A 12301-nucleotide genomic window follows, 5' to 3' on the forward strand; every position below is an offset into this window, starting at 1 on the left:
ACGAGCGTGCATGAGCAACAGACCAAGGCAGTCTCCTAATGGCAAAGACGCTGGAGGTTGGCTTAAGGTTGTACTTTCTCCATGCAGTATGTGAGAATAAATCTGCAGAGATTGAGGACTGTAAAGGTACTACAAAGTCCTAATGTCCTTCATTGCCTCTGCTATTTAAAACATGAGCAACACTATGTAAAACCACTCTAGATAAATAGTTTATGGCTCTACATTAGGCAGCAGCCCCATTAAGATTAAATCAAACATAGACTTTCCATCACAAAAAAAGAAAAATGTTCCTTTTCTTAAAAGCCACTCTAACATAACTGAGCACCACCACATACAACTGCCTTCGAATGGAATAATTTTTTTCATTAAAAGCCATTTGTGTAGTTTATTTTCAAAAAGGCTTGAAATAGTCTATATTTGTTGACCTACTTCTAGAGATTGTTGTCTACATTATTGCACCGCCAGTCCAGTGAGATATTTCAAGCCGAACATATAGCTAATCTTTAAAAGCATGTGCACAAAGCAGTTCGTGGTGTTGTGTCAGTCTTCCATATTCTGTTTAATGTTCTTCCATAGACGTCTTGGCTTGTCTTTGCTTCACTCATTATTTTTTTTGTCTTTTATTTCTATTTCATCTAATTCCTGCATTTTATTCCCTTGCTCATATCTTATTACCAACTATACCTCTTTCTTCATTTTGTCATTAACCCGCTGTTCTTCACTCTATGTATAGCTCTCAAATGTTTGTGGGTATTATCTTCAAATCATTCCCTCAGTCTCCTTGGGTTTCTCCTATTCTCACACCATCTTTTTTCATTTCACCCCACTGCCTCCACCTCTCATGTCCTTTCACATCTCTTTCTCTTCATCTGGCTGACTCCAACGCTCCCTCGGTCTCCCTCTCTCTTTTTTACATACTCCTGATGCGCTCCTGCTGGCCCCAGTCTGTCCGAAGGGATTAATTGATAGTGAGAGATAATAAATCTTCCCATTAGGCGCAAGGCCCCTGCCCATCGCTCATTATGCGCCCGCTGCTCCTCAACGCCAGGGCCTGGGGTTTCCCCCTGCTTTTTTAACACGCATGTCTGCCATCACAACGCCAGCAAGGTCAATCTTTGCCTATCACACACCATTGGCTACCTCACGTCACAACACATATTCATTCATGCATGAACACCATTTGAAGCACGTTTATTCCTTTCTCCCTCTCTAGATTTGCACTCTCGGTGTTTAACGTGATCGACCTGAGCAGCCTTAAGCAGTCGCTGTTGCATGCAAACACAACACTCAGTTTGAATATGTGTGTTTTTTCCTTTTCCTTATCTAGCATAAGACAATAGAAAATATCCCATTCATGGAAAAGGTTTAAGGGACCAGTGTGTAGGATTTAGTAGCATCTAGCGGTGTAGTTGGAAAACATAACAATTCCTATATTCAGGTAAATATACAGGAATGAAAACATGCTATGAATATTATATTCCATTTCTGCCAATAGAGCCTCCAAAATGTTACACACTGGACCTTTTAATGGTACTGAATAATTCCTGTTACCTTGAAACACTTTTTCAGATGTTGAGTTTTCAAAGGTTCCTCAATTTCTAGTTTCAGCACACAGAGCTGCCACGTGCATTAGGCTGTTACTGACCTGTATCTTGCTAACTATCTAGGCAGCTGTTTTCTCATCTATTTTCTCATAGCTAATCTAGGTCACATTCTCCAAAAAATAAAAGTCTTGGGGACAGGTGTGTCAGATCAAAAATTCTCTACTGGGAAGAAAAAAACCTGCACTCTGTCTTTCACTTGTACTCACTTTCTTTATTTTCAAAAAATGAGTACAAGTGATGGACAGTGTGCAGGACTCTTTCTCTGTTTTCTTCCCAGGAAATAATAATTTAAAAATGGTTAGTGCAAACAAATTCATTAAGTGATATAAACATATTTGCATGCATGGAAACATCCTCATGTACAATGCATTTCATCTCACATCTGGTAAAGTAGCATAATAATAATAATAATGACATATCCTTATTTGTATTTGTTTAATATTTTTGTTTCAATACATTTGCTTGCATTAATTATTCAATGTACTTTTTATGTTTGTCATGTCATTTCATATCCTTACATTGTGCTGTGATCCCTCACTGGAGTTATTAAAATCTAATCTATTCTAATCTAATAACGTTGCAGGTAATTTGGAAAAATCGTCATAGATACTGGGCTTTAAAATTGAGTCAATGTCAATATTTTACTTAGTGTAACCTTTCTAATCAATAATACTAAACTTATACCTATGACTGCTTTGTCAAAGTACTTTGTAAACTCTGTGCAATATAGACAGTTATTATTATTATTATTCTTACAGCAGGTTTTAGCATCTTTGTACCTATAAACCCTAACTACAGCATAACTAATAATCTCTGCAATGTAAAACTCAAATGAGTCCAAAATAGTTAACTTTACCTGTAACATTGTAATACTGTAACAATCTACTGACTGAGTTCACCTCAAGTCCATGTTTTGCAACATGTTTGTACATCAATCAATCAGTAGCTCAACAGGAGATATAAATAGTTTGTATTTTTTATTTAAAACTTCATATAACCCATACAGCAAACTGTACAATTGAATTATTCACAATGTGTTAAAAAGAAAATAATTCAATAGCTTTTCTATAATATTTCGTTGAATTTCCCCATGTTTTACTCAGATGTCGGTTATTCTAATGTTCTCTTAACACATACAGTTACTAGGAAAACAAAATCTTTTTTTTTCTTTTTTTTTTACAAAACCTTACAAAAACTATATTCATAGAAATTCTGCATGTCCACAAAGAAAACCCTGGTTGGCACCAACATATTTTTCGTATTGTTTGAAAGGTTTTCTGCCAAATGATAGAAGCTGTGCAACTCAAAAGAAAGGTATACATAAAAAGGCATACCATCGTGACTGCTGGAAAATCAAAACTCATATCACACACTGCTAATGGAACACAGGTTATGTAGCTTACATTTTGCATTACTTTTCTCTCACATTTCATACAATTTTGTGTAAAATGACATTATTATTCACATTAATTTATAAAAAAGATGAATATATTCAGTAACCAAACTGACTGAATCAGCCAAATCAGAAACCCTGTTGGAATTTTAACTAATTTTGATTATGATGAACTTTTCAATTATTTTCACATATTACAGAGGTGAAATACAAGCAAACTTGAGTCTTTAATCACCTGCATGGAAAGCTACAGTACACGTGAGGGTAACAGTAATATAGTATAACCAGGTGTCGGCCACGGCCATACCTTAGACCAGGTCCTAATCGGGATTTCAAGAGCAGTAAAGGTCCAGTTACATAAGATAGATTCTACTCTCCTTACTCTAAGGGAGTGTCCCCTAAATTCTTGGGAAAGCTCAACATTTCCATTTCATGTTTACCTTGTAGAAATATATTAGCCATCATAAAAGAAGATTTACACACATTTCCCACCTGGATGATAGTAATCCAATATACCATAATATAATTAATTTCCATTAAATAAATAAACAAGGTTTGGGGCTGCGGAACTGGGGTACAGTGAGGAAGTAGGTTAAAGTGACCTCTCTAATGAAATAAATAGTATCTATAACATATTTGACTGTGAACAGAATTCATTTATAACCGTATAAATTTAGCAAAATACATTTTCTCCTGCTGATCTTATCTACATACTCTACTTTGCAGAAGGGAATTGATAAACAATTATACAGTGAATTTCTACCAAACCAACTCTAAGTTTTACAGATTGGAGTTTCCTTGAATCATTTTTTGTCTCGATGTTTTAACAACGTTAACCTCACAGAGGTTTGCTGTTCGTTCAGCTCCCAGGTGACAGCAGCTCACAGACTCCTCGAAGCCTCCTACGGCATGACACTTGCTGAAGATGTACACTTACGAAATAGGCATTAAAGTCAACATGAACACACAAAACCATCTGTCTTCTGTCTATTCACCACACTATCTTTCAGCATGTTCACACACTACAAGTATGGATTTTCCACAATTGGTAATTAAACAGAAAAGGCTTTCAAGTCTGAGATAACCTTTGAAATCTTTTCATGTTTTTAAACTAAACCCTCATAATGCGAAACAATCAGTTTCCAGCCAAAAAGCCTATAGATCACATCTGATGAGAAATGAAGTAACGGTTTAAAAATGTGTTCAGAAGTACTTGTGACATTCAGTAGTCCCGTAGCCACACATGGACAAGGTCCAGCTCATGATTGGATGGATGGTCACAATTAAATGCACTCAAAAAAGTTGAGTTTTAAGGTCACAGTCTCTTACCTTTTGTCTCTGTGACTTACAATTAGTTATTTAACTAAGATATAAACAGAAATACCTGATCCAATGCCTTCCAAACCCAGTCTGTAGATATATGTTTTTTTAAAAGTACATACATGCTACAATTCCATCAAAGGTAAGTACAAACTTTTGAAATTGGTTCCTATAATTGCTCAGTATTTCTGTGATTATCCTTTTGGAATTTACACATGACCAAGGTTGTGATTTCAGAAAGACATTTCATCAGGAAAGTCATCAGGTTTTTTTCTCATGCTGCTTATGTAATGATTGTTTTACATTACAGTGTTGATAACAATATTTTGACGTGATGTGGTTCGTAAATTAGAAAATACAATGCTGTTCCAAATGGGTTTTACTTTGGATACATATTACCTTACATGGTTTGAAACACTGTTAGAGCACGATCCCTTAATAGTCCCATTTAAACCACTCCAATTTACTTTGCATTAAAAACAAAATAAGCACTCTCTAAAAAGCTAAGTGAACTGGCCCATACTGTACTGTATATAGTTCTGTTGAATGGTCAGATCTTTGGCAATTTAACTGATTCAATCGTCTACAAAATGATTTTGACATAAAACATACTTGCTCAAATAAATCCAACCCCGCAAAAACATGATCTAATGTGGAATCTTTTAACAAAGGCGTGTCCCCATTCCAGCTTTGCTTTATATCAATGATTAATTTCTTCTGTGTAACAATATAATATCACATAACAACTTCACAACAATTGTATCTCGCTATGGGCTTCCACCTACATCATATGTGTCCCTGTGAACCATGCTTTCAAAAGATCCTGCAGCTTATGACTGAAAGATAATCACTCAAGCCTAGACAACATGTTTGAGGTAACATTATTTTCGGCTGTCAAAGGCCATTCAGGAGTTTATGAAATTCAACAGGATAAAGGTAAGAACTTGATATCATAATTTAAATGTGGCAAAACTGATCTTCAATGAAAACTGATCTTCCTTTTCCTCCTTGTATATCTGCCATTTATTGCCATTCTTAACAAAGCCTTTCTTCTTGCTTCAGTCCATATTTCCCAATAAAATTCTCAGTCTTTTCACTGTGTATTTTCTTGTGTTTTTGTGTTGCGCACGTAAACATCAGACTTGAAACGTATTATTTGGGTATACTGTTTTCCCAGTAACCTTCCCCAAATATTTATTTTACCTCTTGTGGTTTGGAATACGGTGGTGAATGTTGTCATACCTGTGTGGCTGATGCTGCCATTTTGAGTTGCCCATGTTTTGTTAGTGTCCCCATGTCACTGTGGTTAATGGTGAATCTGGTGATTCCATCTATGCCATTGTCTCTAGTCTCTGGCACCACCCCTGACACGTTGCTCAGGAGGTTCTTGCCCTGGGGGGAACACATTGTCATGGGAACACGGGAGTCATCCCAGTGCTGCAGCTCATGTTGTCCTTTCCTGGGAGTCGTCGGTCGTTGTAAGCGTGCATGTTGATCACTGCATCCGTCTTCACCATGACTGGAGGCTGAGGCTTGTGCTTCACCCGCCTCTCGCAGGTGAACGACAGTCTGATCTCGTCCACCATGGCACTGCACAAAGACCTCTGGGCAAAAAGGGAGGATGCGGGGAGGAGAGCAAGAAGGAGAAGAGGGGAAAGGGACGGGGGGTAAATGCCTTAGCTTTAAATTGTTCTGACAGCAGAGAGTGTCCACAGTGTAAAGACCACAAAATGCATTAGAAAATAACATTCATGCTGTGTTACTGCTGGTGTGTGTGTGTGTGTGTGTGTGTGTGTGTGTGTGTGTGTGTGTGTGTGTGTGTGTGTATGTGTGCACATGCATCCATGGCTGTCAGCAATGTCAAATCACACCACCACCACATGTAGCCTGCACACGGTTCATTATTGCTGCTGTGTCAGAAGGAGTGAACAAGTATGGTGCATGAGCCTGCATGCAACCACTCACTTAGCATGACTCAAATTAGTGATTTTAAAACGGTAAAGGGTTCATGCTATTCTGACATCTCCAATGACTAATAATGGATTAATTCTCTATGCTCCAATTTGCAATTATGCATGTTAAAATAAGTAAATGTTGTGGTGTTATGGCCAAGTACTCCTAGGGATTAGCCAAAGGCATGCAAATCCTTTTATAAGATGTTTGAACTAAAAGCCATGAATAGAGCACAGCTTTGGTTTAGAGGCATCGTGTATCATAACAAAATAAGCATGGTTAGCAACTTCTTTGCTAAAATCGAGGGTGAAATAACTGAAATCCTGGTGGAGTGTAATTAAATTAATGTTAGCTTAATTTTACATCCATCCAAACTAGAGAGCAAAGATCAACTGAAAAAAAATCTGCAAATAATTTATGGGGACACATACCTGTTCACGTTCTGCAGTCTTCCTTAGCTTGTAGATGAATTCAGCAATTGCCACAAAAACAGACAGCACTAGGCCAGATGCCAGCACAATGAATATACCACCCAGGTTTTGGATACCCATGGGGCCTGTCTCGCGACGCTCTTCATCCAAGCAGCTGCTCCCACTCCACCACTTCTCCTTCAGCATGTGTAGGCGCCCATCCTCCAAGATGCTTAGGATTGCTATGGTGATTTTGTCCCTGTACGGAGAGCCTGGAAGCAACATAAGGCCTGTTTTACTTTGGAAGAAACGCCAGCTGGATTCTGTGATAATAAGGTTCATAAACATGTTGTGGCATACTGTCTGACTAGTAGCTAAAAAAAACACATCTTATGCCTCTGCGTTGTCTAAGAAGCAGTCCCTCGCCCTGATCCTTCAAAAGGCAGCACACGACTTATAAAACTGGCTTGAATTTTTTATTACTTGGTAGTTTAAAATGTATTCTGTGGTCATTCACAGGTCTTACCGAGGGGAGTGCCGATGCCATAGCCTTTGCTGTCGATGAGCCCTCCCACCTGTGTCAGGTTACAGTTCCTCTTGGTGATGTAATCGATAGTTGTGGACTCCATAATGAGGGCATAGTCAGACTTCAGCACCCTCTGAATCCCATCCTCAATAGACTTCACCAGTGATGTGCTTGGCTTGCTGCTCATAAAGGCCCACATCTTCTCAAAAGTAGAAACCTTAGATTTCTGTAAGGGATGGAAAGAGCCCGTTTAAAAAATGTGCCTTTGAACCCCATTTGAACAATCTCCCTTGCTGCAGGTAGGGAAAAAGTGGTTGAAAAATATACAATGCTTTTACCACTAAAAAAAGGTTGAGCTTGAACAAAATTACTTTCAACATTACAGCCCAGGGTGTTAAAGCTGAAAATACTGCTAACCATGAAATCTTGCCAGTCCCTCTGTAGCCCTGGTGAATGGCAGAATAACTTTACGCCTATGGGGATTTTTTTAATGCTTGAATAGAAAATGTCAAAGATCAAACGTATAGTATTTAGAAATACAGATTCTTTAGCCAGTGACCAAATAGATTTATATGATTACTCCTACAGATCTCCATTGTCACAGGATTAAAGGACAGTAAATTGAAGCTTTGCACACATCTATTCTCATAAGTGCTACTGAAGCAGCAATAATAGAATGCCTCTCCATTAGTCTTGCATCAGGCTATGTGGTATTTCATGCAATTTCATATGAGGTCACATTTATGCCATGTCTAATCCTAGATAATTACTGTCTAAAGACTATAAGCCATTTCAAATTGTGAAAGATGCTATTATAAGAAGGCCTCCATTATATGTAACTACAGTAGAAGCACAGTCCTGGTTGGTTAAAATTGAGATATTATAGCCTGATATTAAAACTTAAAACTACCAATTAGGATGAATTGCAAGTGTTGCCAAGGTTGCATCTTTGTCACTTTTTTTTCCCAGAATAGTAGTTGAGGTCAGATAAACCTGGACCTAGCAGCTTAGTACACAGCTTATGCTGGTCTCATGATAACAGATGCTTCCCTATAGATCCCTTATATCTGCTAAAAGTGCAAATTGGCATACTACTGCATCCAGTAATTTCCTTCAACCCTTTAACAGAAAGTGAAAGCTACTTTCCTTCGGGGCAGTTAGACTTGCTTTCATGTGCCCTTCAACGCTCTTGATTTGACATGCAATTTAACAAAACATCCCCTCATAAGAGGGTTTTTAGGTGATGTGACAACCTCCTTGACAACAGCGGCTACAAACAGTTTGTTGTTTCAACAGTATTGATAATAGATAAAGCCTTCTGGTTAGCTATCAGAGTACCAGGTCAGCCATCGCTAAAATATTCGCTAATGGATTTTGCCACAATTCACAACACAACATTAACTAGTTTTCTCTGGACATGTATTCTTGATTCAGTGTCACAGAGCCACATCTGGCTCGTACAGTAACTAACCATCTGCTATCTGGTGGCAAGGAATTTGAACAAAAGTTTAGGAAAGAATCCATCCAGTTACATACATCTGCAAAGCCTTTATCTACTCCCCGCTCTCCTCAGTATTTATCATGCTTCTCTGCCTCATTGAGTTGAGTTCATTAGGCTTTTCTGTAAGACCAAGAGGGAGCAGAGGGCACTTGAGCCATGCAACTCTGATGAGGTAATTAAACACCTGCGTCTCCTATTTATGACGCTACAACTGTGATTTATGAGTACGTAAGTAAGAAAATGATCTAGAATAACTTTCATTTACATACTGTAGATATTCGGAAGAAGTGAAGGGTCAACAAGTTGAGTTGTATCCAGGCGCACAAATTATCATTACATACTTAATATGAACACAATTGGATGTAATTCCAAGACACCGATATTGTTTTCATCATACATATCAGCAAAAATCTCTAAATCAAATGACATAATCTGGGGGATCCAGTATACACATACCATTCAGCAGATTCAACAATGAGGCATAGAGCATTTATTAGTTCAACTACAAATTTTAGGGGGCATAAATACTAGGGCAGACAGATGCCCTGGAAGAATCGATTTCTTTTACTCTCTTGCTATTGAATGTCATAAAATTATGGACCATCTTCAATAGAAATGTGCAGTGTTTTCATTTTCTTACTCTGAGAAACTGTAACTCTGTTACATGTGTTATTCAGCACCCTAGCAGCAGCAGCAGCATCTAAAGCAAAGCTCAAAATAATAAAATAAAGTCAAAGACCCTGCAGGCAAACGCTGAAACTTCGGAATAAAAAAATCATTATGGAGGAACACATCAAACAGTGTAGAGAAGTGGAGAAGCTGAAGAATTTCCCTTTGCTGTGGGAATTAAGATCTAACTGTAAAAATATATATACACCTACTATATAGAAAAAAAGTTTTTTGAAAAGTCAATTTAAAAACTCAAGATTCCACATCATGCCTCATTTCTTGACACATCGATTTTTTAACATTATTACTGTACATGTTTGTACCTGCCAGGCTTCAGCTACAGTATGACTGTTTTCACACTGTAAAATACATGAAATAAGTAATAAAGAGACTATATTGTGGTTGACATTTTTTATTCTATATCTGTGTAGTACCTTCAGTAATTGATCTGTCTAATATTTTTTTTTAATGAAATAATGCTAAAATTGTTTTCATACAACTAGTGTGTACCATACCTTAAAGAAAGACATGGTTGCGCCATCTTTGACCACGCCATACTCAATCTTGGTCTGCTTAGCAATGTCATCGGCTGAGTCCACATGTGAGTCCATTCTCTCCACAGTTAGAAAAGCTGCTAAATTTGCTGTGTAGGATGATATGATGATGAGTGTAAAGAACCACCAGATCCCACCGATGATCCTTGTCGACAGGGCTTTGGGCATCAGTTCTGAGCCTGTATGCAACCAACACATAGTGAAAGAGTATTAGTAGAATTGACTTAACTGTACCTGCCAATACTGTAACTGAATTAAACAAATTCAGAAACATGATGGCTTGCGTTTTTGTTAATTAGCCTGCAAATGTTTCTGGCAGTGCCACTGGTGTTGATCAAGCTACTGTCAGTGAGGAAACAGAAAAAGAAGCCAGTTTGGCAGTTTCTTCAAACCCTAAGCTAAAAATTCAGAATAGGCTGATCAGACCAGTAAACTGTATATTCCTCAGGCTTCTACATTGGGTATAAAAAGCCTTTTATGTGAGCCTTTTAGAGTTGGCAGCAGTAACTTTCACTGTTTACTCTATCAAACTGCAAAAGTTTGTTGCAGACTATCAATTTATGTTGCTTTGAGATCTTACACATCAGTAACAAACTATGTTTTAATTGAAAATAGACTATAAAAACTTTTAATGAGGGAATATAAAAACTACCAGACCTAATTTGATTATTTCTAGTATTATATGTTCCAGTGTTACTTTACATGTACTTCACACTAACCATAATTAAGTTTCCTACCATGCTCCTATTATGTAATGTCAAAGCTTATCAGATTTACCAGATGTACACATTAACAAATCATCACAGTCTGTATAAAAAAAAAAGGAAAAAGAATAATCAAGATATAGTACCTAGCCAGACTGACACACACTTCTGCATCAGCCTTGACTTTGAGTGGTCCTCTGCTGAGTAATACTATGTTTACAATGGCTCACTGACTGGTGTTAAAGTTACTTTATATCTCATCTCTGACAACCTTTAAAATACCCTTGTGCTTTGTGCACTCTGTTACTTTACTGAGAAGATTTATGAGGGCAATTCTAAAGAGTAACAAGCCCACAGAAGGGGGGCAGAGTGGTCAGCTCTTTAACCTCTTCTACCAAATTTGATTGGATTTGTCCTTTGTGGTTTGACAAAGACTCTACACAGTTACAAACAAGGGAAGACAGTAGCATCCCTTAATTCACTCTGGCTTCAGAGAGGGAAGATCCAGATGCATCCTCTGGTTGCACTAAAAATGAAGTGAAGCAACGGGTAACTCAATTGAAATCCACACTATAAAGTGCTGTTGTCAGCAGGGAACAGTATATGGCGCTACATCAGAACACTCTAATAAATACAAAAAGCATATCAGTCATATGGTGCCAGGGAAATAAAATGGTGTCAATATGCCATACATTTCCTTGAGGAAGGACTCATATCTTGTAAACCAAGGAAATATAAATGTTCTTTCAGGGAGGACGATACTGATACTATTTCAGTAACCAAAACATCACATCTATCTCGCTGACTCCTGCATTGCTCATTCACATGGATACTGTAAATAGCTGCCTAAGACTATACATACACGGAAGTACAAATATCATTGTGGGATTTCTGTTGTGGCAATATAGACATTTTTGTGATCAGATTCAGAAATTTGCTTGTCGTCAAAAACGGCTTATTATGCCATATTATTTCAATTGTTATGTTTTTGTTACCTTAGAATGAGCCTTGTTTATCTACAGACACTGCAGGTTGCCTTCTTTAGAGTCCACAATGTTGAACCACCATGTTTCTACTGAAGGGACAAACCAAACACTGGCTCTAACATTTTTTATTAAATCCAGCAGTACCAAGTTATTGTCCATCTGTAAGTTCACACACAAAAATGCTAATGAATCACTCTGAATATGTGGTATGCTAACTTTTAGCCTTTAGTTGTGCAAAACCCCACCTGAGTCTGTACTCAGCAGAGGGAATTTTGTATACTGTTATTATAAGAAAATGGCACATTTAAATGTACATTTTATTACATTTTTTGCTATAATTTAGCAAATTTTTGTTTCTCAGGAGATGTTTTGCTTTAAAAAAGAAAACTCTTAAGCTGTACTTAATAGCCTCAAAAGTGGGTTTAGAGAATTTATATGAAAAATAATATTAAAAAGTAGAATTTTGGAATTTGCAGATTCTTTTAGTTGAAGTCTGAGAAAAGCTGTGCTGTTGCATTTTTAACTCATTTTGGATTTGTTTTATCATCCAGTCTTATGATTTCTATATCAAAGTTTCCATGTTTCAACAGTTCCTCTGTAATGCATAAATATTCTTAGTAAAAGCACTCAGGGAAACAGCTTTTAGACTTAATGTTGACTGAGGTTAAAACAACGCCAGCT

General features: G+C 37.4%; 1 protein-coding gene across 2 annotated transcripts in view; it reads right to left on the reverse strand.

The window, feature by feature from the left end:
* Positions 1–2568: 2568 nt before the first annotated feature.
* The window catches only part of grik3 (glutamate ionotropic receptor kainate type subunit 3), an 89892-nt gene continuing 80159 nt past the window's right edge, over positions 2569–12301 (reverse strand). For both annotated transcript variants that reach the window (XM_051407894.1, XM_051407895.1), the window contains exons 13-16: positions 9892–10109; positions 7207–7432; positions 6702–6952; positions 2569–5919 (exon numbers count right to left, since the gene is read on the reverse strand). In XM_051407894.1, coding sequence (XP_051263854.1) covers positions 5554–5919; positions 6702–6952; positions 7207–7432; positions 9892–10109 — 1061 coding nt within the window. In that variant the 3' untranslated portion in view covers positions 2569–5553. The remainder of the gene's footprint in view (positions 5920–6701; positions 6953–7206; positions 7433–9891; positions 10110–12301) is intronic.

The sequence above is a fragment of the Dicentrarchus labrax genome, unplaced genomic scaffold (assembly GCF_905237075.1).
Source record: "Dicentrarchus labrax unplaced genomic scaffold, dlabrax2021, whole genome shotgun sequence".
Taxonomy (NCBI): Eukaryota; Metazoa; Chordata; class Actinopteri; family Moronidae; genus Dicentrarchus; species Dicentrarchus labrax.